The sequence below is a fragment of the Osmerus mordax genome, chromosome 17, assembly GCF_038355195.1.
Source record: "Osmerus mordax isolate fOsmMor3 chromosome 17, fOsmMor3.pri, whole genome shotgun sequence".
Taxonomy (NCBI): domain Eukaryota; kingdom Metazoa; phylum Chordata; class Actinopteri; order Osmeriformes; family Osmeridae; genus Osmerus; species Osmerus mordax.
In genome coordinates this window covers 13,795,655-13,816,037 of record NC_090066.1, presented here as the reverse complement: position 1 = coordinate 13,816,037, position 20,383 = coordinate 13,795,655, and the positions used below count along the sequence as shown (strand labels likewise).

General features: G+C 42.5%; 1 protein-coding gene across 1 annotated transcript in view; it reads left to right on the top strand.

The window, feature by feature from the left end:
* The window catches only part of LOC136959845 (serine/threonine-protein kinase 38-like), a 108,800-nt gene that overhangs the window by 37,418 nt on the left and 50,999 nt on the right, over positions 1–20,383 (top strand). Inside the window, exons 4-6 of the mRNA XM_067254048.1 lie at positions 7,404–7,526; positions 8,039–8,122; positions 8,514–8,637. Of these exons, the coding sequence (XP_067110149.1) occupies positions 7,404–7,526; positions 8,039–8,122; positions 8,514–8,637 (331 nt within the window). The remainder of the gene's footprint in view (positions 1–7,403; positions 7,527–8,038; positions 8,123–8,513; positions 8,638–20,383) is intronic.

Genomic DNA, 20,383 nt, shown 5'->3' with positions numbered 1-20,383 from the left:
CATTGTCTCTTTGAAATTAGGATTTACCAAGTCTGCCAACCAATAGTCATCCAGTTTCATGCATTTACTCCCTGTAATACTTCTCAAATAAACAAGACCCAGTATTTTAGAATATTTTGCCACATAACTGTGTCAATCAAACACACTAAACTGCTAAATGCAGTTTTTCCTTGGCATACCGTGGGCCCTGGGGTTTCTCTCATTATATTGCTCTCTCGTGCTCTAACCCAGGTGTTGCCAGCAAAAAAAACTATACCATCTTTTTACATTTACATTTACATTTAGTCATTTAGCAGACGTGAGTCACACTCAGTGAGTGTGACTCACACTCAATTTCAGAGTCTTTCTGATCCTGAATCAGGTCCTTTTTCTCATCTGCCTCCAATTCATGACATTGTATGCCCTTTGCTTCCATTTCATTAATATTTTGTAGCATATCCAACTCTTGCTATGCCATCATTCGAACCCTTCCAGTCATTGTAAATAATGCACATATACTGTATATACCAAGCAACTGTGCAACCGCCCAAACTGTGTAGCCACTCAACTACACAGTGAGCTCTAGACCTGTGTTTCTCAACTGGTGGGTCTCAACCCAATAGTGGGATGCAAGCTGGTGTGGAGAGGAAAGGTGGAGAGACGTGCTTCGGCTCTGTCAAAAAGTCTAACTTTTATCTTAAAAGTGACCAAACTTCCAATGGTACAGTTTTATTTTGAATGGTGCGTAGGCTCATACCGTGCCGCCCGAATTCAATTGTAATAAATGATAATGGTTCGTAAATTAAATTATTTTGGGGTCGTGATTTAATGACTAATGACAAATGTGGGTCCTGAGATTAGACCAGTTGAGAACCACTGCTCTAGACATACCTGTTGACTATAGTATTTATTGTTCTTGAAGTCTCAGAAAGGCTATTGTCAATTCAATCATCCAAGTTTGTATCTACCTCTTAGGCCTACCATATGATGTTCATAAAGGGGTTATCATTAGCCAAATTGTTACAAACTATCAAAGTACATATAATGATTTGTTTTGTCAGTGTGAATATGCAAAAGTGCATTTATTAGTTACATTTGTCAGCTTTACAAAGCATTAGCATTTTACTATTGTATTCTATTTTTATTCAATATCAATATTCAATTCAATATTTTTGTATTTGTCATTGTCATAGAAAAACAACGAAATTCTGTTTAGAGCATTCAAACACTGCATAGTTTTGACATAGAAAGTGCAATACAAAGGTGCAATATCCCTCCAATAAACTTCTCATAAATAACCCCTGTGTAAACCTTAGCACAATCAAGACACGTGTTCTAAACAGTAACAATCTTCAGTCAATAGCAGCATCGTGAAGGGCTTTAACAGCATAGACAACCTAACAAGAACATTAACAAGGGCGGTAGAGTCAAGATATGTGGAGTATTTTGTCATTTGTGCAACAAGTCCAGTTCATTGTTATTGTATTGGTGGGTGTGGTTGGTTACTGTCCATGAGAGGGAGGCAGAAAGGGGGGGGGGCACTGTTCAGAAGCCTCACAGCCTGAGCATACAGACTGTTGGTCAGTCTGGATGTTCTGGCCCGTATGGACCTGTACCTTCTACCTGAGGGCAGCAGGTGGAACAGATGGTGAGCTGGGTGGTGACGGTCCCGCAGGATGTTGTGCATTCTCCTCAGACAGCGGGTGGCGGAGACGGTACTGATCTCCGGGAGAGTCGTCCCAATGATTCTCCCCGCAGTTTTTACCACCCGTTGGAGTGCCTGCTGTTCAGCCTTAGTGCAGCTGGAGAACCACACTAAGAATCCGTACGTTAAAACGCTGCTGATGGCACAGTTGTAAAAGTTTGCCATCAGTGGTTTCGGGATTTTGGCGCTCCTCAGTTTCCTCAGATAGTAGAGGCGTTGTTGGGCCTTTCCCACAGCTAAGGCAATGTGAGTACCCCAGGACAGATCTTCAGTCATGGTCACCCCCAGGAACTTAAAGTTGGGCACCCTCTCTACCTCCTCTGCGCCAAAAAATAATGTCATGGCATAAGAATTGCGCTTACCATAATCTACACAAAAACACCCATGTGTGCCAACATTGTGTGCCCATATGTGTGCCAACAAATACGTTTCGTATAATTAAATTTCTTATTTTGTACAATATATAAACTAAACGAGTGTGTATATATATATATATACCTTATATATTAAAATGTGTCTGAATGAAAGAAGACTTGTACAAGGGAGCCCTTCAGACATCAGAAATGGGACCTTAATAGCTTTTAACTAGCTTTTCCCAATGTGTTTTTGAAAATGTAAAAATACTGGGTGATAAAACACACATCTAGAAAAAGTCAAGTGTAGTGGGTTTTAATATTGGCCAAACAACCATAACTATTCCAATATATTTAAAGGAAGAAGGGTAAACTGAACAGTGCATTAATATTAAACAAATATGTTGGAATTTCAGGTATTTGACTATATAGGTTCAAGAGATCTCTAGAAATCTAGAGAACAATGCTTCACAATTGTCTTGTACCCAACTATTATCTGTAGAACAACCAATCAGACCACATCTTGACCCTTACTTATCAACATATGCCTAGCAATACAACAGTAGGCTACACAATGAGGTGTGAGAGCCATAAAGCAGAGACTGTCCAGCAACAGTTTGTAGCAAATGAGAGGTGGGGGGCAGGGTGACACCCAGCCTACACAAGAAAGGGTCATGGAATTTTAAGTCATCAGTGTTTCCTTTCTGATTTTTTTTTGCAGTGGGGGCAGGTCTTTCCGAACAACAACCCCCCCCCCCCCCTTCTCATAGGGAAACCAAAACCCAAAGTATAGAATGAAACCATTCAGACGTGAGCAAGAGCGTTCAACAATCGCTCACGAATCAACAGCCACGTGCAATTTAGCTAGCAGGTGAAGAATACAAACAAAGAAAATCACCAGTTAACTTCATTTAAACTTGCAAGAACTATAGACTAATACAACAGGTTTAAATGAACTGACAACACAAGTTATACGATTTACAGTTCTCAAGGACGCACACACGCGATCTCAACCGGCCAGATATCCTCCAGACAGCGGCAGTCTCCCCGCTCGCGTTGTGAAGCGCGTGTACGTACTATTCTCCGACATGCACTTAATCACTGCTGATAGACAGCCTTTTGTACGGCCCTATTTCTGATACCGTGGCGGCAGAAATGTTGCCTTGGCCAGCCAACAGGAAACACTGAGTCATGTAAGGATGCAAAAACATGTTTGTTTTTTTGTAAAGTGGTAAAATTTTTTGAAGTCACTCAATATATTTAACACAATTTTAAACATCACTGAATTCTCAGGATTTGTCAGGAAAGTGTTTTGGAGGGGTGATGCCAGGGGTTGAGTTTGATTAGCATCTTTGGTTTCTTTGGATTACTTAGTTGGTTCACTTAGTTTCGGTTAAGTCACCACCCATAAACAAAGATTTGTGAGTATGTTTGTTTAATGTACGGTTGTAACTATGGTGGATGATAATTACACAAAACAAATTATTAATTAGTCACTGTTATTAAAAACCACATACACCGTTGTCTGCTGTGAAAAGTTTTGTTTTGTACGTGGGTAAATGTAATATATATCTATATGTCCTGTTTAGGGATGATGTGATCATCCAGCTATATGTAGGCAAGCATGTTTCTTTTTTATGCTGCTGTTATGTGCTAAACATATAGGGAATCGATAGCTATGCATGTGTATTCCTTCCTCAGTGAAATAGTTGTTAGTTATGTTTGATAGCTAGCACAGTTGCCGAGCCAATGTCGATATGGTTGGGGGTAGAGTTAATCATCGATTGTTCCCACCCATTACATTCTTGTGGGAAGTGTGAAAAACGTAAAATTATTTGTGGTGATGTTCTCTGCTAAATGATTAAAAGTATACCAGCATTCTAATGAGCATATCTACATTTACATTTATTCATTTAGCAGACGCTTTTATCCAAAGCGACATCCAAGAGCGAGCTTTACAAAGTGCATAGGTCACTGATCATAACAACAAGATATCCACAAAAACATTGCGAGTAGCCAAAACATGAAGCACACATTGTGAACAACCAAAGTAAGTGCCAAAGGGAAGAACCATAAGAGCATGTAGTTAAACAAGTTACAATTAAACAACATGAACTGCTATAAGTGCAAGTGTACCTGTGGAAAAAGCAAGCAACAATAATAAAAACAATATATCCCAGCGAGTACACAAATTTAAATCAGTTACCACTAACCACAAGAGCAACAAGTCTCTAAGCAAGAGTCATTGTGATCCTTGAGGAAACTAACATCGGGTCAAGCGAACCATTCCTAAGTACCGTTGTACTCCCGGTCTTCAGACTCCATATGTGATACATAATTTGAAAGCTTACAGTCTGCACTTTTATGATATGTAAAAAAATAAAAAAATTATACCATGACCTACAAGTGGACCAAAATACCAGCACCTTTAGTATTGTGTACTATAGAGTAAAATTGGTGTGTTTTATTGTTAAGTGAGAGATATTTTAATTGGAATATTCACCATGATCGTCAAATTCTGTAAAAGCATTTTATGTATATCTATATATATAACAGGGACATGCACAGGTATGGGCTATTGTTCCCCTGGCAACAGCCCGTTTGCCCTGATTGGCTGATCTGCCCCTCTGGAGAAAGAGCCAAATTGTGGCTGCATCAGTACAATAAGCCAATCATTAGTAAAGTTAAATAAAATAAAATTGCGATATCATCCAGTTCTGTGTTAATTTATTGTGCCACCATAACATCAGCGTTGCCCTATGCCCCCAGTCACATGACATTGTTTGTATTCTCATGCCAGTGCACTGCGAGTGAAGGAAAGGGAAAAACCCTTCCACTTTCACGTGACTTTTTGAAGTAATTAGTGATGGGAAGTTCGGATCATTTGACGGTCTCGGTTTTTTGAATGGCGTTCAGTAAAATCAACAAATCTTTTTTTCGAGTCATTCGTTTATTTCAACGGGGGGGGGGGGGGGGTAGCTAGAGGAAACAGACACGATTAGTTTTGACTTTTTTCATTTAGACTGGGTCTTCGGGTACGAGTCTTTGTATCATTTTTCACGTGACCTGCATAGGCTCAGAAGAGGAAACAGAAAGGATTTGTGTACCTCGTTCACTTTCGTGTGACTAGGTTTAGTAAGACGTGAATGATATTCGTTCACAAGTGATATTTATAGGTTTTGTTATTTGTACCTTTTTGTATCTCGGCCACGAGAAAATGAACAAATCACTCTCTGAGACTACTCGTTACTCCCGAGTCATACTAATGATTCGTTCAAAATGAATGAATCGTTCACGAACGACACATCACTAGAAGTAATGGAGATAATAGGTGCGTTTGACATGGACTGACTTCATGCAGCACTGCAGCCAGCTGCAGTCGGCTGACTTGAAACAGTGAATTCTGGTTAGACTTTTTGTGCGACTTGAGACGGCGCCGAGGCTAGGTCACTGTGACGTAGCCATCAAAGTACCGTGAGATCGATTTGAGAACTGCCGGCTGTGTAGCCGAGCGCATTTTCTCAAGAGCAACGACACGGGTTCTAATGACGACACAGCTATGTCATGATTGGCCAGACTCACACACACTTTGAGGCGTGTTTTGTAATTATTCTGACACCTCAGTTTTGCCAACGCTCAAATCCAGGGGGGGAAGAACGCACAAACCTAGTTGGCTTTAGAGGGCTGTCAACGGGGCATGGAAGCTCCTATTTGGTCAAACAATGTGTCAATCGAAAGGGGAGGGTTCAACGGACATTTTGATGCCTTCATATCGTAAATACTCCGTTGCTAACCGGAGAAAATAACACTTATGTGAACAAGTTGTTTCTTCCGTCGGCTAACTTGCATAATGAAACAAAGGATAATGGCTATTCATGAACGTAAAATATTGTATTTGGACGAATTACTTTACATGGTTAGATACTTTGAACCCTTGGGAATGTACGTAGATCAAGTTTTGATGTGTTGTTTGCATACCTGGACGACACGGAACCTTTGAGGGTAAGTAGAGACGTTTGGCTTTGTAAACAACACCAAAGTGGTGACTGGACAAAGACGTTGACTAAACTTGTTGTTGTGACTCAATCTTGAAATGGTTTACATATCTACAAGCACAAGAATCGTAGCTTTCCAATGATGTATAACATGTGCAGTAGTCTAAAAAATATATTTATTAACATTTAGTGCGTAGTAACTGGGGAGGAGGGGGCAGTGTTTCGGGCCCGTGGGCGGGCCTGGTCTAAAAACAGGTTTTAATTGAATAAAAAATGTGTTGAAGAAAGGGTTTTTAGTCCGCATCTTCACTGACGGAAAGACTAAGTTTAATTATAAATAAAGTAAAGTAAGCAAACAGCGCTTGATCGGCCATGACTGACGTCAACGCAGCAAACCACGAGAAGCTGGAATATCCGCCTTCACAGAGCCGTTTTCAACTCCTCCCCGACTGCAAGCGGCTACTCTCGCCGGTCGTTTGATGCAGCCGCAGTCCATGTCGAACGCACCTATTGACAAATGCCCTGTGAATAGTACAAAAATATATGTCCACTTGTGTCTCAAATAATGTGCAGCATTAGCTTGTAACGTTTGCATCATGTCGCGCTACCTTGCTTTATACTGCTACGTTACATGAACCAAATCTAAGTTATAGCCAGGCCCAAATGTAATATGGGTATTATTTCAAATTTTCTGCGGTTATTCAGACTGAAAATCTGTGGAATTCCGCTAGCCTTCCTGTTCTTATGTCGGAGCGACCGAAGATGTTCCACAACAGTTTGACGCCGAATATGGTCGATTGAATGTTGACAAACTTTGCAAAAAAGTATTGATCCATCCTCATAAAGATTGCCTGAAAACTCCCTGGCCCTGTCTCTTGCTGTCATTTTGGTCGATGTGTTTCCTTTTCAATTCTTAGCATTTTTTGGCTAACATTTTAATAATAGAGACGTAATGAGTTGAGAAGTTTATTAACATTTTGCCTCAGACAAATGCGTTCTACTTGAAAATCTGCATGTTCTCATCGTAATTCTGCGCCCGCGTAGTATGTTTGGGCCTGGTAATAGCCTACGTAGCAGCAGCAGGCTAACGTAGCTACGTTATGTCCTGTCTGTTACATTATTGTGTGCTCTGTAGAGAAGAGAAAGGTTCAGGGATGGGATGGTTTTGCTTTTTTGAGCTTGTATGAGAAAAGGGGGGGAGGGGGGGGGGGCTTTTTTCATGTTAGAGCAATAGCCCCTCCAAATGTCTGTACATGTCCCTGTATGTATATATATATATTTATCTACATTAACACTCTTTGCCTGATGTTTCTTTTTCCACCTCTGTTGGATGACATTAGAAATACAATCAGTGTCCATCTGTCTTTGCAGAAAGTGATGCGTCGCTCTCAACATGCCCGTAAGGAGACTGAGTTCCTTCGGTTGAAGAGGACCCGACTGGGCCTTGATGACTTTGAGTCTCTTAAAGTCATTGGGAGAGGTGCCTTTGGAGAAGTGCGTGTTTTCACCCTTTTATTATTGTAGTTTCCTGTTGGTCATCTGTATTCACAGTTGGGGTGGGACTCATTTCCAGCTATATTATATTATATTTATTAAATTGTTATTGATTGACACTAAATGTTTACTGCAGTAAATGCAGTTTTTTATAGGAAGATTGGAAGAGGTAGAATATTTTATAATAATTCCAATATCAGTTTTTTAAATATTGGATTTGTTGTGTTGAAATGAATTGTGAGTAGGTTGGTATTGTCACTTAGGGCAAAGAGTGTAGACACCTAATAGTACATTTACATTACATTTAGTCATTTAGCAGACGCTCTTATCCAGAGCGACTTACAGTAAGTACAGGGACATTCCCCCCGAGGCAAGTAGGGTGAAGTGCCTTGCCCAAGGACACAACGTCATTTTGCACAGCCGGGAATCAAACCAACAACCTTCTGATTAATAGCCCGACTCCCTAACCGCTCAGCCAACTGACCTAATAGTAGGTTTGCATATGTTCCTAGGTCCGCTTGGTACAGAAAAAAGACACAGGACATATCTACGCTATGAAAATTTTGAGAAAAGCAGATATGTTGGAGAAGGAGCAGGTATGTGCATGTGTCTGGGTTCCATCAGATTATTGTAGCTCTGAGTGAGCCTCTTCAATTGCCTCTCAAAACAGAAACATATTCATAGTGAATTCTCGTCAACAGTTGTGTGTTAACAGCGGTTCCCAATCACTGCTGACCTGTGTTTCCTTTGTGTTCATAGGTTGTATGAAAGGGGTTGAATCGCATGCAACATTTATTCTTGATAACAAAATACAAAAGTTGCAGTTCCAGATATACAATCATAGCATGTTTTGCATGTTTTTCAGTTCAAACAAATGTTAATGTTGTAAACCTTTCAAAACTTTTCGTGCAACAATTGCAGATGTTTTTCACTTTGTTTTTATGCTTGCTTATGTATAACTCATACAGCGCTATATGCTTACTCTAGGTGGCTCACATTCGTGCAGAGAGGGACATCTTGGTAGAGGCAGATGGAGCATGGGTAGTGAAGATGTTTTACAGCTTTCAGGACAAGAGGAACCTCTACCTAATCATGGAATTCCTACCCGGAGGTTGGCAGTTTAAAATACTTTGTAAAAACCTTTTTGTCATTTTATAGTAATGGTAGGAGTGGGCCGTAGAGAGTCACTGAAAGGAGAAATATCCTGTCTTTTGATTATCCTGGCAAGTTAGTCAGCCAGCTACACAGTAAAATTTGCAGTGTCAAAGTAACACAAATATAGTTAAATTTCAAACTTCAATTTACAGCACTGCAACCAATGCAAGCACACATCACAATTTCCCCAGAAATTGTACCCTCTCTAGTTGTAGTAGGGATACTCTACCTTTTGGTTGAATTTAGTGGCAGAACTGACCACCTTGAATTAACACCGCTTTAGCCTGAAACACCACCGGAAATCTATAAATTGACCTTTCGCAAAAGCCACGCCCCAAAACGGCTTTGACCAATCCTACTGTAGTTATCGGTCACTAATTCAAGATGGTCTGTCAAGCTTTCGGTCGTTAAAGCGCAAAATGGTATACGGAATTGACAAATCCGAAGAAAAGTACCCCAGTTTAGAGGGTAGAGGAAGAGAAGGAGTAAGAGAAGCCAGAGCTGAGGAGAAGCCCTCAGGGGCCAGTTGTTCAAAACGTTTTATAAGAATTGTCTGAATTTTGAAATCCCATGTTTTGCTATCCAGGATCAGGTTATCCATTTTACATTTGTACTGGGGTTTCAAAGCAACATTGGATTTGATCACCCTGATCCAGATGCACACTTTTCAAGATTACAAAATTCGGATTCCCAGTGTTGTAAATCGGACTATGGCCAATGTAGTAGGCTAGCCAAGTAAAGAACAGGTTCAATAGCCAGCATTGGGTCACTTTCAAGTGTTTTGATTTGAAGACACAGAAAAAGGTAAAAGAATACAATCCAAACAGTCAGAGCCATCATCTGACCCACAACAATTGAAAACAAACAAAATATACATTCTTCACAAATACAATGTGAATATTTTGAAGATGTGTTTCAAAATCTGAAAAAGGCTAAATGTCGAATAAATAACTCGATTAAAGAACTTTCAAAGTTAGTCTTCGGTTGTGGAGAGACCAACTTTTTGAAACTACTTTTAGGAGACAGATCTCAAGTTGGGCTTTGGTTTGCTGAAGTTGGGAAAGAGTGATTTGTTCTTCTGCCAGAAGAATCTGTACTTCTGCTCTTACATAAATGTATTTGAATTACATGATACAAACTATGTTTTCTTTGACCAATTTCAAGTTTTATTACATGTTGTTGCTGAAATCCACCCTGAATCCACCCTTCTGCTGGGATCAGAATGATCTTGATTTTTTGGATCAAAGGTATCCCAATCCTACTAAAATGTTTTGAACAACACATATTGGTTTTGATCCACATCAAAACCAAGATTGGATTACGTGATCTAATCCAATTTCAGAATCCTTTTTTTTTTGTTTTTTTTTTTTTTACAACCAATGTTCATGATTTGATCCAATCCAAAAGCCGTAATCCGATCAGATCACTTCTGAACAAACGGCCTCTGGAGATCAATAACCTAGAGAACAATGCTTCACAATTACCTTTATACCTAACTATTATCTGTAGGCAACATATTGACCCTTTCTTATCAACATATGACTAGCAATGCAACAGTAAGTAACACAATGAGGTGTGAGACCCATGTTGTGGACTTTTTAAGAGAATCAATCGTTAAACTGAGTGGGGTGAATTATAAAGTTAATGTTTATTTTGAAGTGCATTATAATATAACAACGTAAACCAACGTAACCATCATCGACACACAAACATAAGACAATAACACAAAACCACCTGTCCATGAATCCGATGATCAGAAGTAGAGCATGCCCGAACAGCGTCTCACAAGTTCTGATGCCCTACCTATCTTCAGCTTTGATATTTAAAGGAGTGCCCTGGAATTGTCAAGCATCTGGTCTGTAAACAACAACCAATCAATATAAACATTGAACACACTCTTCTCAACAATGGATGTCTTAACAGGAAAAGGTAATCTAGCTCTTTAACACATTCCCAAAAACTCGTAACTCTTAAGTCACCCAAACTTTGTGTCTCTGGATTTCCCTCCCTGGTCAAACTACCCCCTTAGGTCAAACAAACATTTCTCTAAATACTTAACCCCCTCTTGATCTAACTCCTTTTCTGTAAAATGTAAGCTATTCACCGGATGTTCCTTAACAATGAACAAAAGAGCTTACAATTCAACCACAATTAAAACACAGTCATTTTACATACAACCCAAAATTCTATTACACCCATCAAGTAGCAACTCCATCCAGCAGCTCCAGATTTTAGCATATAAGAGGTGGGGGGCAGGGTGAAACCCAGCCTTACAATCCTCCCTCTGGACACAAAGCGAAAGAAAAAAGCTGCAGTGTTTGTGTGATAACCTGCACCCACAGGAGAGAAGAATTTGATTGCAGACAGGTCAGCATTGAGATTCCATTGATCGTGGCGGTTTGATCAGAGGATCACTTGTGGATCATAGGTATTTGCTCAGAGGATCACTTGGAAGAACCATTGTCTATTGGCATATATCTATATGTGCCCTTGGTTAGCATATTCCTGCTACTTAAAGGCCGAAATATACTACTCCGTTTTCACGGAGGGAACGCCCTCTCCGATGTGGAATGCCCTCTCCGAGCCCCTCGGAGAGCTCTACGTGCACCTCCTGATTTTCCTGACTCCTGATTTTTCCTGACTTTCCTGACCGTCCGCTAGTCCTTCATTTTATGGATGCCCATTGGCCGTGATTGGTCAGCAATTGGTTCCACACACAAATACGTCATGTGGCAGTGTTGCTCCACCTACTTTTCTGGCGGTGAATTGTTTTCAGCACCCAAAGCCTTCGGAGTACTACAGTCTCGCAACTAACTAAGAGAATGCATGAGATCAACGATGGAAAAATGCATTCAAATACGCAAAAGGGGAAAATCAACCTCAGAGGCCAGTTATGTGATATGCTCATAGATACTGGTGCTGCTTGTTCCTGCACAAACATTCCTCTACCCCTAAGAGAGAAAGATTGACTAACGCATACAAATTCAAATTGGACCATCACCGGTTTACTCAAGGCTGTAGTAGACCAAATGTGATGCCTTTGCAAGACAAGGGAATGTCAACACATTTTAGACCTCTGCATGCACAATCTCTGTAAACCCTGTGTATATACATTCTATAACGCTAAACGTATTACTAGAATGTGATACATAAAATAAGAAACCCAAACATACCAAACATTAAAAGCTGTTAAAAACTATATTTACATGATGGCGCCGATGATGGCTGCCTCGGTCGGTCTGTGTGCCCTGTTTTGGCTTGTATTGTCAGTTAATTCAGTGTTCTGCCAGGATTTTCGGAGATCTTTAACAAGAGACGGACTTCTAAACATCAAGGAAACAACTCCTGTGGATTTATTTCCCACTTTTATGCTCCCATTGGCAGAATTAGTGGAAGCCGTGCTAGGCTTTGCCCAAGCAGCCGAAGGGGAAAACGTGTGGGAGCTCTTGTTCGGATACGCAGACGCGGGATCCGTACAGTGTTTCCAAGTTTATTCCTCTCCAACGAACGTTCACTGTGCAACAAAATGGACGCCCTTCAGCTACTGATGGCAAAAAACTGACTTTCTTTCATCTTCTGTTTTGTGCTTCACGGAGACATGGCTGTGTGATTTGATCCCGGATACCGCCTTACAACTGCCAGGCTTTCAACTTGTGAGAGCTGATCGGGAAACAGCACTCACCGGCAAAACAAAAAGAGGGGGTATTTGTTTGTTTTTTTACATTACCAGTAGCTGGTGTGATCACTGCTACAGTACGGTCAGTAATGCCTACCACGCCGTCCCTCGAGCAGCCCTGGGTCACTCTGACCATGCCATGGTCCATCTAATTCCTGCATACAGGCAGAAGTTGAAGCTCTGTAAACCTACTGTGAGGACATCAAAACAGTGGACCACTGAGGCTATCGAGTATCTGCGGGCGTGCTTGGACTGTACTGACTGGGATATGTTCATAACTGCTTCCAATGGTCTGGATGAACTCACAGAGACCGTGACGTTGTACATCAGCTTCTGTGAGGACTGCTGTATTCCAACATGCACCAGGGAGAATTTCAACAACAAGCCCTGGGTCTCTGCAAACTCATAAGGTTACGGCTGGAGAAGGAGGAAGCTTTTAGGAGTGGGGATAGAGACAGATTCAAGGAGTCAAAGTACATGTTTAGCAAAGCGGTGAGAGAGGCTAAACGATTGTACTCAAAGAGACTAAAACAACAGTTCTCTGCTAACGACTCCAGGGTTTCCCGCAGAAAATGTGTTAGTTAAGGTGGTAGGGTGGGGTTTGCTGGCGGGGGGGGGCAAGAATGTGTAAGTTTTTTCTCCAATGCGTTCTGCTTAGATGGGAGACTGGTGTTGGTCAAGGTTTGGAATGGAAGGGAGAAAACAGGACACAGCGGATATCGTTATTTAAAAAATAAATAAATACATTTAAAAAAATGGTGTTGCTTAGGCGGCGGCCTTAACTGAAAAGTTAAAGCGGGAAACCCTGGACTCTGCTTCTGTCTGGAGGGGGCTCAGGCAGATAACGCAACTACAAGCCCAGAGCCCCCCACACCACTAACGACTCACGCCTGGCCAAAGACCTGAGCGAGTTCTACTGCAGATTTGAAAGACAGACTCTCCTGAACTACCCCCCCCCCCTCACCACAGTGATGACTCTCTCCATTCAGGAGAGAAAAGTCAGCAGACTGTTCAAGAGGCAGAACCCCCACAAAGCAGCTGGGCCGGACTCTGTTTCTCCTGCCACCCTGAAGCAGTGCGCTGACCAGCTGTCTCCGGTGTTCACCAACATCTTCACCACCTCCCTGGAGACATGCCATGTGCCAGCCTGTCTGAAGTCCTCCAACATCATCCCTGTGCCTAAAAAGCCACGGCCAAAAGGACTTATTGACTACAGACCCGTCGCCCTGACCTCGGTGGTAATGAAGTCTTTCGAGCGCCTGGTGCTGGCACACCTCAAATCCATCACCGACCCTTTCCTGGACCCCCTGCAGTTTGCCTACAGAGCTAACAGGTCTGTGGACGACGCAGTTAACATGGCCCTCCACTTCACCCTACAGCACCTGGACTCCCCAGCATCCTATGCCAGGATCCTGTTTGTGGACTTCAGCTCTGCCTTCAACACCATCATCCCCTCCCCGCTTCAGGACAAGCTCTCCCAGCTGAACGTGCCCGACTCCACCTGCAGGTGGATCACAGACTTCCTGTCTGACAGGAAGCAGTGCGTTAAGCTGGGAACAAAAGTCTCTGACTCCCGGTCCATCAGCACCGGATCCCCTTAGGACTGCGTCCTTTCCCCTCTGCTCTTCTCCCTATACACCAACAGCTGCATCTCCAGTCACCTGTCCGTCAAACTCCTGAAGTTTGCGGACGACACCACCCTCATTGGGCTCATCTCTGGTTGAGATTAGTCAGACTACAGGTGGGAAGCTGACAACCTAGTGACCTGGTGTAGCCAGAACAACCTAGAGCTCAATGCTCTTAAGACAGTGGAGATGGTTGTGGACTATAGAAAGAATACAGCCCCACTCACCCCCATCACCCTGTGCGACTCCCCAGTCAACACTGTGGAGTCGTTCCGCTTCCTGGGGACGATCGTCTCCCAGGACCTCAAGTGGGAACTGAACGTCAGCTCCCTCACAAAGAAAGTACAACAGAGGATGTACTTCCTGCGGCAGCTGAAGAAATTCTACCTGTCAAAGACAATGATGGATGACAACCTCACGCCACAAGAACAGTTTTTTTCCTTCCGCTACTAGCCTTATTAACAAGGCCCCAAACTGACACTGATGAACAGAATTTCTGAGTCATCCACAGTTCACCTTCCTCTTCAACTGTTGAGACCACCTCCAGTGGTGTGTGCTAGGTGTGATTGTCAGTTAACATTACATTCCTTTTGGTGCAAATGAATGACTGTCCCAGACAAATGTCTGAGTGACCAGAGACCAAAGGGGTTTGATCATTCAGGTATCTGCCAATACAGTCCTACACAGTGGTGCATCAATCTGGTGTCATACTGTATTAGAAATACATTGATCAAATGTCTCTCCTTTCAGTCTATTGCAATGTTCTGAAAAATTGTGCTACTTACAAAAATATTTTCAAGACCGTGTCTCTGTTATCTGGGTCTGAAGGAGTCAAGTGGCTGACCGGTTAGGGAATCGGCCTAGTAATCTGAAGGTTGCCAGTTCGATTCCCGGCCGTGTCAAATGACGTTGTGTCTTTGGGCAAGGCACTTCACCCTACTTGCCTCGGGGGGAATGTCCCTGTACTTACTGTAAGTCGCTCTGGATAAGAGCGTCAGCTAAATGTAAATGTAAATGTCTAACACTGATGTATGCATGCAAGTTATTTTACTGTAAGGAAGGTGTAAAGTTACTTACTCAAGCAACAACTGACTTGTTGAACAAGTACTTTTTATTTGATACAAACGCGGTGAGCACATAAAACAAGCATGGCATTCTCATTGTCTTGACCTTGGGTTTACTTCTTCCAGAACAGCTGCTCTCGTACTCCGTGTTAGATCTTGAATCCTCACTGTGTCATGTCTTGCCAGTGGTTCCAAGCTTCTTGTGCACTTGTCATAGTTTTCTTTTTGTCTCTTTTGTAGAAGCCTTTGTTTCTGTTTGACTCTTTTCTGTTGTCGTCTTGCAGTGTATGGAATCGTGCTGCGTAGCCTACGTCCCATTAGAATTTCAGTCATGTTCTTCTGCGAAACTCTGGAACTCTTTACAGCTGTATGGACCATTGTCACTATAGACAATCTGGGGAATTCCATGTCTCGCAAAGATGGATTTCATGTGTTTGATCACACAAGTCGCAGACATGTTGGAAAGCAGTGCTATCTCTGGGTAGTTGGACAGGTAGTCGATCACCAGAAGGTAATGCTTTCCATCTAAGTGGAACAATTCTGTCGCAACTTTCGGCCATGGTTCATCAGGTAGGTCTGTGATTGTCATGGGCTCTCTTGGCTGTTTTGCCTGATGTTTAGTGTCACAACTGGAGACCATCCTGTCTATTTTCTGCATTGATTCCTGGCCAGTAGAAGCTTGATGACTCTCAGTAAGCTTGCATCTTTGTGTGTTTCTGCAGTAATCTGCTTTGATTTCCTGTCAGACACAGGTAGCGACTCGGGGATCAGGTTCACATGGAGAGTGATGTCAGTATCTGTCATGCACTCACCCTGTTCTTCACTCAGTGTTGTTGCTCTGGACAGAGCATCAGCTAGCACTATGTGCTTACCCGGTGTGTAGATCAAGTCAAAATCATAGCGTTGTAGCTTCATCATAGTGGATATTTTGATTTGTTTGGAGGGATCAAAGAACGTCAACACGGGCTCTGTAGTGAATGTGATTTTAAGACTTGCCCACTCCTGTTTGTGGTCAGCAGTCCACTTAAACTTGCACTTGTTCTTTAACAGTTTCTAAGATGCACTGTCTTAGGTTGGGAATGAATTTTCCAATTAAATTGATCATCCCTAATGCTCTTAACACGCCTTTTTTATCTTCAGGCCTGGGCATTTCCAGTATTGCTTTCACCTTGCTCTTGTCTGGTTCAACACCCGCTATTTGTATTTCGAACAAACGGCAAACTTATCAGCAAATTTTAACACTATTTACCGCCTTGCATCATGGGAATTGACCAGCCAATGAGCCACGCTATCTTCATTTTTTCACGTCGTTATTTCGTTCTTCAGTCAGTTTGACAGTGTAACCTTCAAATGCATAATGCAACGCTTCTGTCTGCTTCTTTCTCAAGTAGCTTTTTCTTTTTATCCATTAATACTCCAATTGATAATTATTAGTATAAGATTATAGGGCTTCAGAATGTTTTGGCAGTAATTAAGGTTACAGCTTCAGTACCAAAAAAGATTCAATGTGCAATGCATAATAGATTTTCATAGACATGAATAATTAGAATGAGATGGATCTAAAAAATGTAACCTGTTATGTACTTAAAAATTATTTTGACTGTTTTTGCTGTATAATAAGAGAAAACGTACATCCTACTCCAGAAGAAATGTATACCACATGAACTTTTTTCTAAGTATACTTCTTAAAAAAGTGAACTATTTTCAAAGCATACTTAAAAGTATATCAAAAGTGAATTATTTTCTAAGTATATTTCTTAAAAGTATATCAAAAGTGAACGATTTTCTAAGCTCCTGTTAATCAGGAACGGAGCCAGACGTTGTAAACATTCGAGCCCAAACCTAGGACGTAAGGGTTTGATGTGATGCAAGATAGGGATTTCCACACTTAATGCGAACATTTTTGGCCATTATTTGAGGGCAGAATCGTTTTTTGATGTAAAATAAACAGCCGTTTTTCAATTGGTAAAACCTTGTCTAGTGATGCCATCACTCCGGCCCTGCTCCCATCCATCCTCCCTGACGCGTATCGTTACGGTAGGGCCGCCCGGCCCAGCTATCGGTAGCCTATCTGAGAAAAGGTTTTGGAAAAGACGGGTTATGGACCAACCAACTCTATTTGGGAGGGGAGAACTCCCTCACATGGTACAACCCGTGCAGAGGCTGCGGTGTCAGAATGCGGAACATGTGTAGACTACTTTAATAGATTAGGCTACTACTGACTGTGTTCTCTTCGTTCTGAGTTGTATGTTAGAAATGTCGCAATAATTTACTTGTGGCCGTCGTGGACCACTACGGGGGCAATGGCGGACCACCAGTGGTCCGCGGACCACACTTTGAGAACGACTGCTCTAGATCATAGATGCTCTATTTATGCAAACAGCCACAGGCGCATCCACCTAGTGGTTGTGGGTCATATTTCACCTATCATTACAGAAGGTATTAGCCAGGTGAAACTTTTTTGTAAAAGTTTTGCATGCAGGAAAATCAGAGTCTGAGATTTGTAATTTCATGTTTGTTTGTTTTTTTCATTTGTAATTTATTTTGTTAATTGTTAGCAATTTTCCAAAGTGAATGCACATATAATTAAAATGAGTCTCGAGTTTGAATAGCACAGTACACCATAATGAAAGCAGGAAACACTGGCTGTGTGAAGAGCGCGTGGGTAGGGGGAAGGGAGAGAGAGATAGGCCTCGTTAGAACAGTGGTGGACAGCCTAGCGGTAACTATAATCCTAACGAGAGTTAGGTTAAATCATTTGTAAGCTAAATCAAACACAGACAAATTGTCAAATGAAATACTGTTCATAAGTCGTGTAGTCCTTGGGGAATGTTTATAAATCCATTAAAGGTTGGTTTTCCTCGGACTCCTTTGTCTCCATACTTTGGTCTACCTTCTGACCCCATGCTGGGCCAGAAGCTCTAAAGCTTCTCCTGGGAGATAAGAAAAGGCGGGAAACCCCTTTCTCTTGTCAGGGGTAGGAGAAGGATGTGTAGTACCGTGTTTTGTCTGTTGACTCAGCGTTACAGTTACATTAATTACCTTGTATTTACATAGCAATACCTATATTTAAAAACATTGTGGGTGCATAGGACTTGCTATGTAAATACATTATGTGTTTATTTGTATAAAGGCATAGAATGTTCAAGTTCAGGTTCAAGTCTTTTATTGTCAGATGCACAGAACAACACAGGGTCAGACTGGGCACTGAAATTCTTAGGACAAGACAAAGCAAAGCAACCTGGCATAACATAACATATAAGTACACAGAACATAGATTACATCTATGATAAGCTAAAATATAGTAAACCTAATATACAAATAATATACAATATTCAATACAGTATACTAAACCTCTAAATACACATAATGCACATAATAACCTATACTAACCTTATAAACCTATACTAACCTAAGGCAAGTGTAGTACAATAGTGCAATATTGCTGATAGTGCAACCAGTAGCGGAAAGTGACAGTGTGTAAAGTGACTAGTGAGAAGTGTATCAGTGTTCATATCAATGTCAATTTAGAAGCCTGATGGCCCTTGGAAGGAAACTGTTGTCCAGTCTGAGTCTGCCAGAAGACTGAAAGACTGAAGGATGGGTGGTAACAGTCTCTTAAAATCCTGCCAGCTTTCATGAGGCATTGCATGTGGTAGGTGTCCTAGGGGGACTGGTTGGGAGTCAGGTGGCTGAGCGGTTAGAGAATTGGGCTAGTAATCAGAAGGTCGCTGGTTCGATTCCCGGTCGTGCAAAATGACGTGTCCTTGGGCAAGGCACTTCACCCTACTTGCCTCAGGGGAATGTCCCTGTACTTACTGTAAGTCACTCTGGATAAGAGCATCTGCTAAATGACTAAATGTCCTGTAGGGCTGGGAGCTTCCTGCCGATGATGAACTCAGCAGACCGGACCACACTACGTAGGGTAGAGGCCACCTGTGCCCCGTCAGGAAGTGGAAGATCCACTTCCATAGGGAGGTGATTAGTCCCAGGTCCACAAGCTTGGTGACCAGTCTGGAGGGGATGATGGTGTTGAATGCGGAGCTGTAGTCAATGAACAGCATCCTCACATACATATTCCCTTTGTCCAGGTGGGAGAGAGTGGTGTGCATGGTCAGGGCGAGGGCATCGTCTGTAGACCTGTTGGACCGGTATGCAAACTGCATAGGGTCAAGGGTGGGAGGCAGTGAGGAGCAGATGAATGATTTGACTAGCCGCTTTAAGTACTTCATGATGACAGAGGTCAGTGCTATCGGGCGATAGTCGTTCATGCAGGTGACCTTGGGGTTCTTTGGCACAGGGACAATGGTAGTCCTCTTGAAGCAGGTGGGGAGTACAGACAGGCTGAGGGAGAGGTTGAAGATGTCACTGAAGACCCCTGCTAGCTGGTCAGCGCAGCCCCAGAAGGCTTTACCTGATATGCCGTCTGGGCCAGGTGCCTTGCGAGGGTTGATCTTTTTGAAGCAATGCCTCACCTCAGCTACAGTTAGTTAGTGTAGGCACACCACTGGCTAGGCCTTCAGGTAGCTCCACTGCAGGGGGGTCACTGTCCCTCTTAAAGCGAGCGTACAAGGCAATCAACTCGTCTGGCAATAGGACAGAGGACTGGGTCTCACTCTAGCCTCTCCCTTTGTAGTCTGTAATGGCTTTAAGTCCACTCCACATGCGCCTGGGGTCAGAGCCATGGTAGCTGGACTCCACCATGGTCCTGTAAGCCCTTTTTGCTGCTTTGATGGCCTTAACCCTTGTGCTGCCTTCAGGTCACAATGACCCGAAGGTTCACAACGACCCATCGTTGTGCTGCGACAACTTTACCCAATATAAAAACAAATAAATAGCTTCTTTTTTTTTACCGTCGGGCTGTCTCCTACCCCCCACAGCGCGAAGGTTAAAAGAAAATGCTTCACTTCATTTTTGTATGAGGTAAAGTTGTCGCAACACGTGGGGGGTCACAATGACTGAAGGGTCACAATGACCCAAAGATAACACAAGGGTTAAGAAGGTCGTATTTGGCCTCCTTGTAACGATCAGGGTCCCCAGAGTTAAAGGCGACAGACCGGGCTCTCAGGTTGGCCCGGACCGTGGCATCAATCCAGGGCTTCTGATTGGGGAAAGACCGCACAGCCTTCTTGGGGACGACGTCATCGATGCAGTGTTGAATGTAGCTGGAAACAGTGTCCGTGTATTCATTAATGTCCCCATCTGCTGCCTCTCTAAATATCAGCCAGTCAGTGGTATCGAAGCAGTCCTGGAGGGTCGTCACACTCTCGTCACTCCATAGGTGGACTGACCTCGCAACCGGTCTGACCTGTTTTAGCTTTTGTCTATATGAGGGGA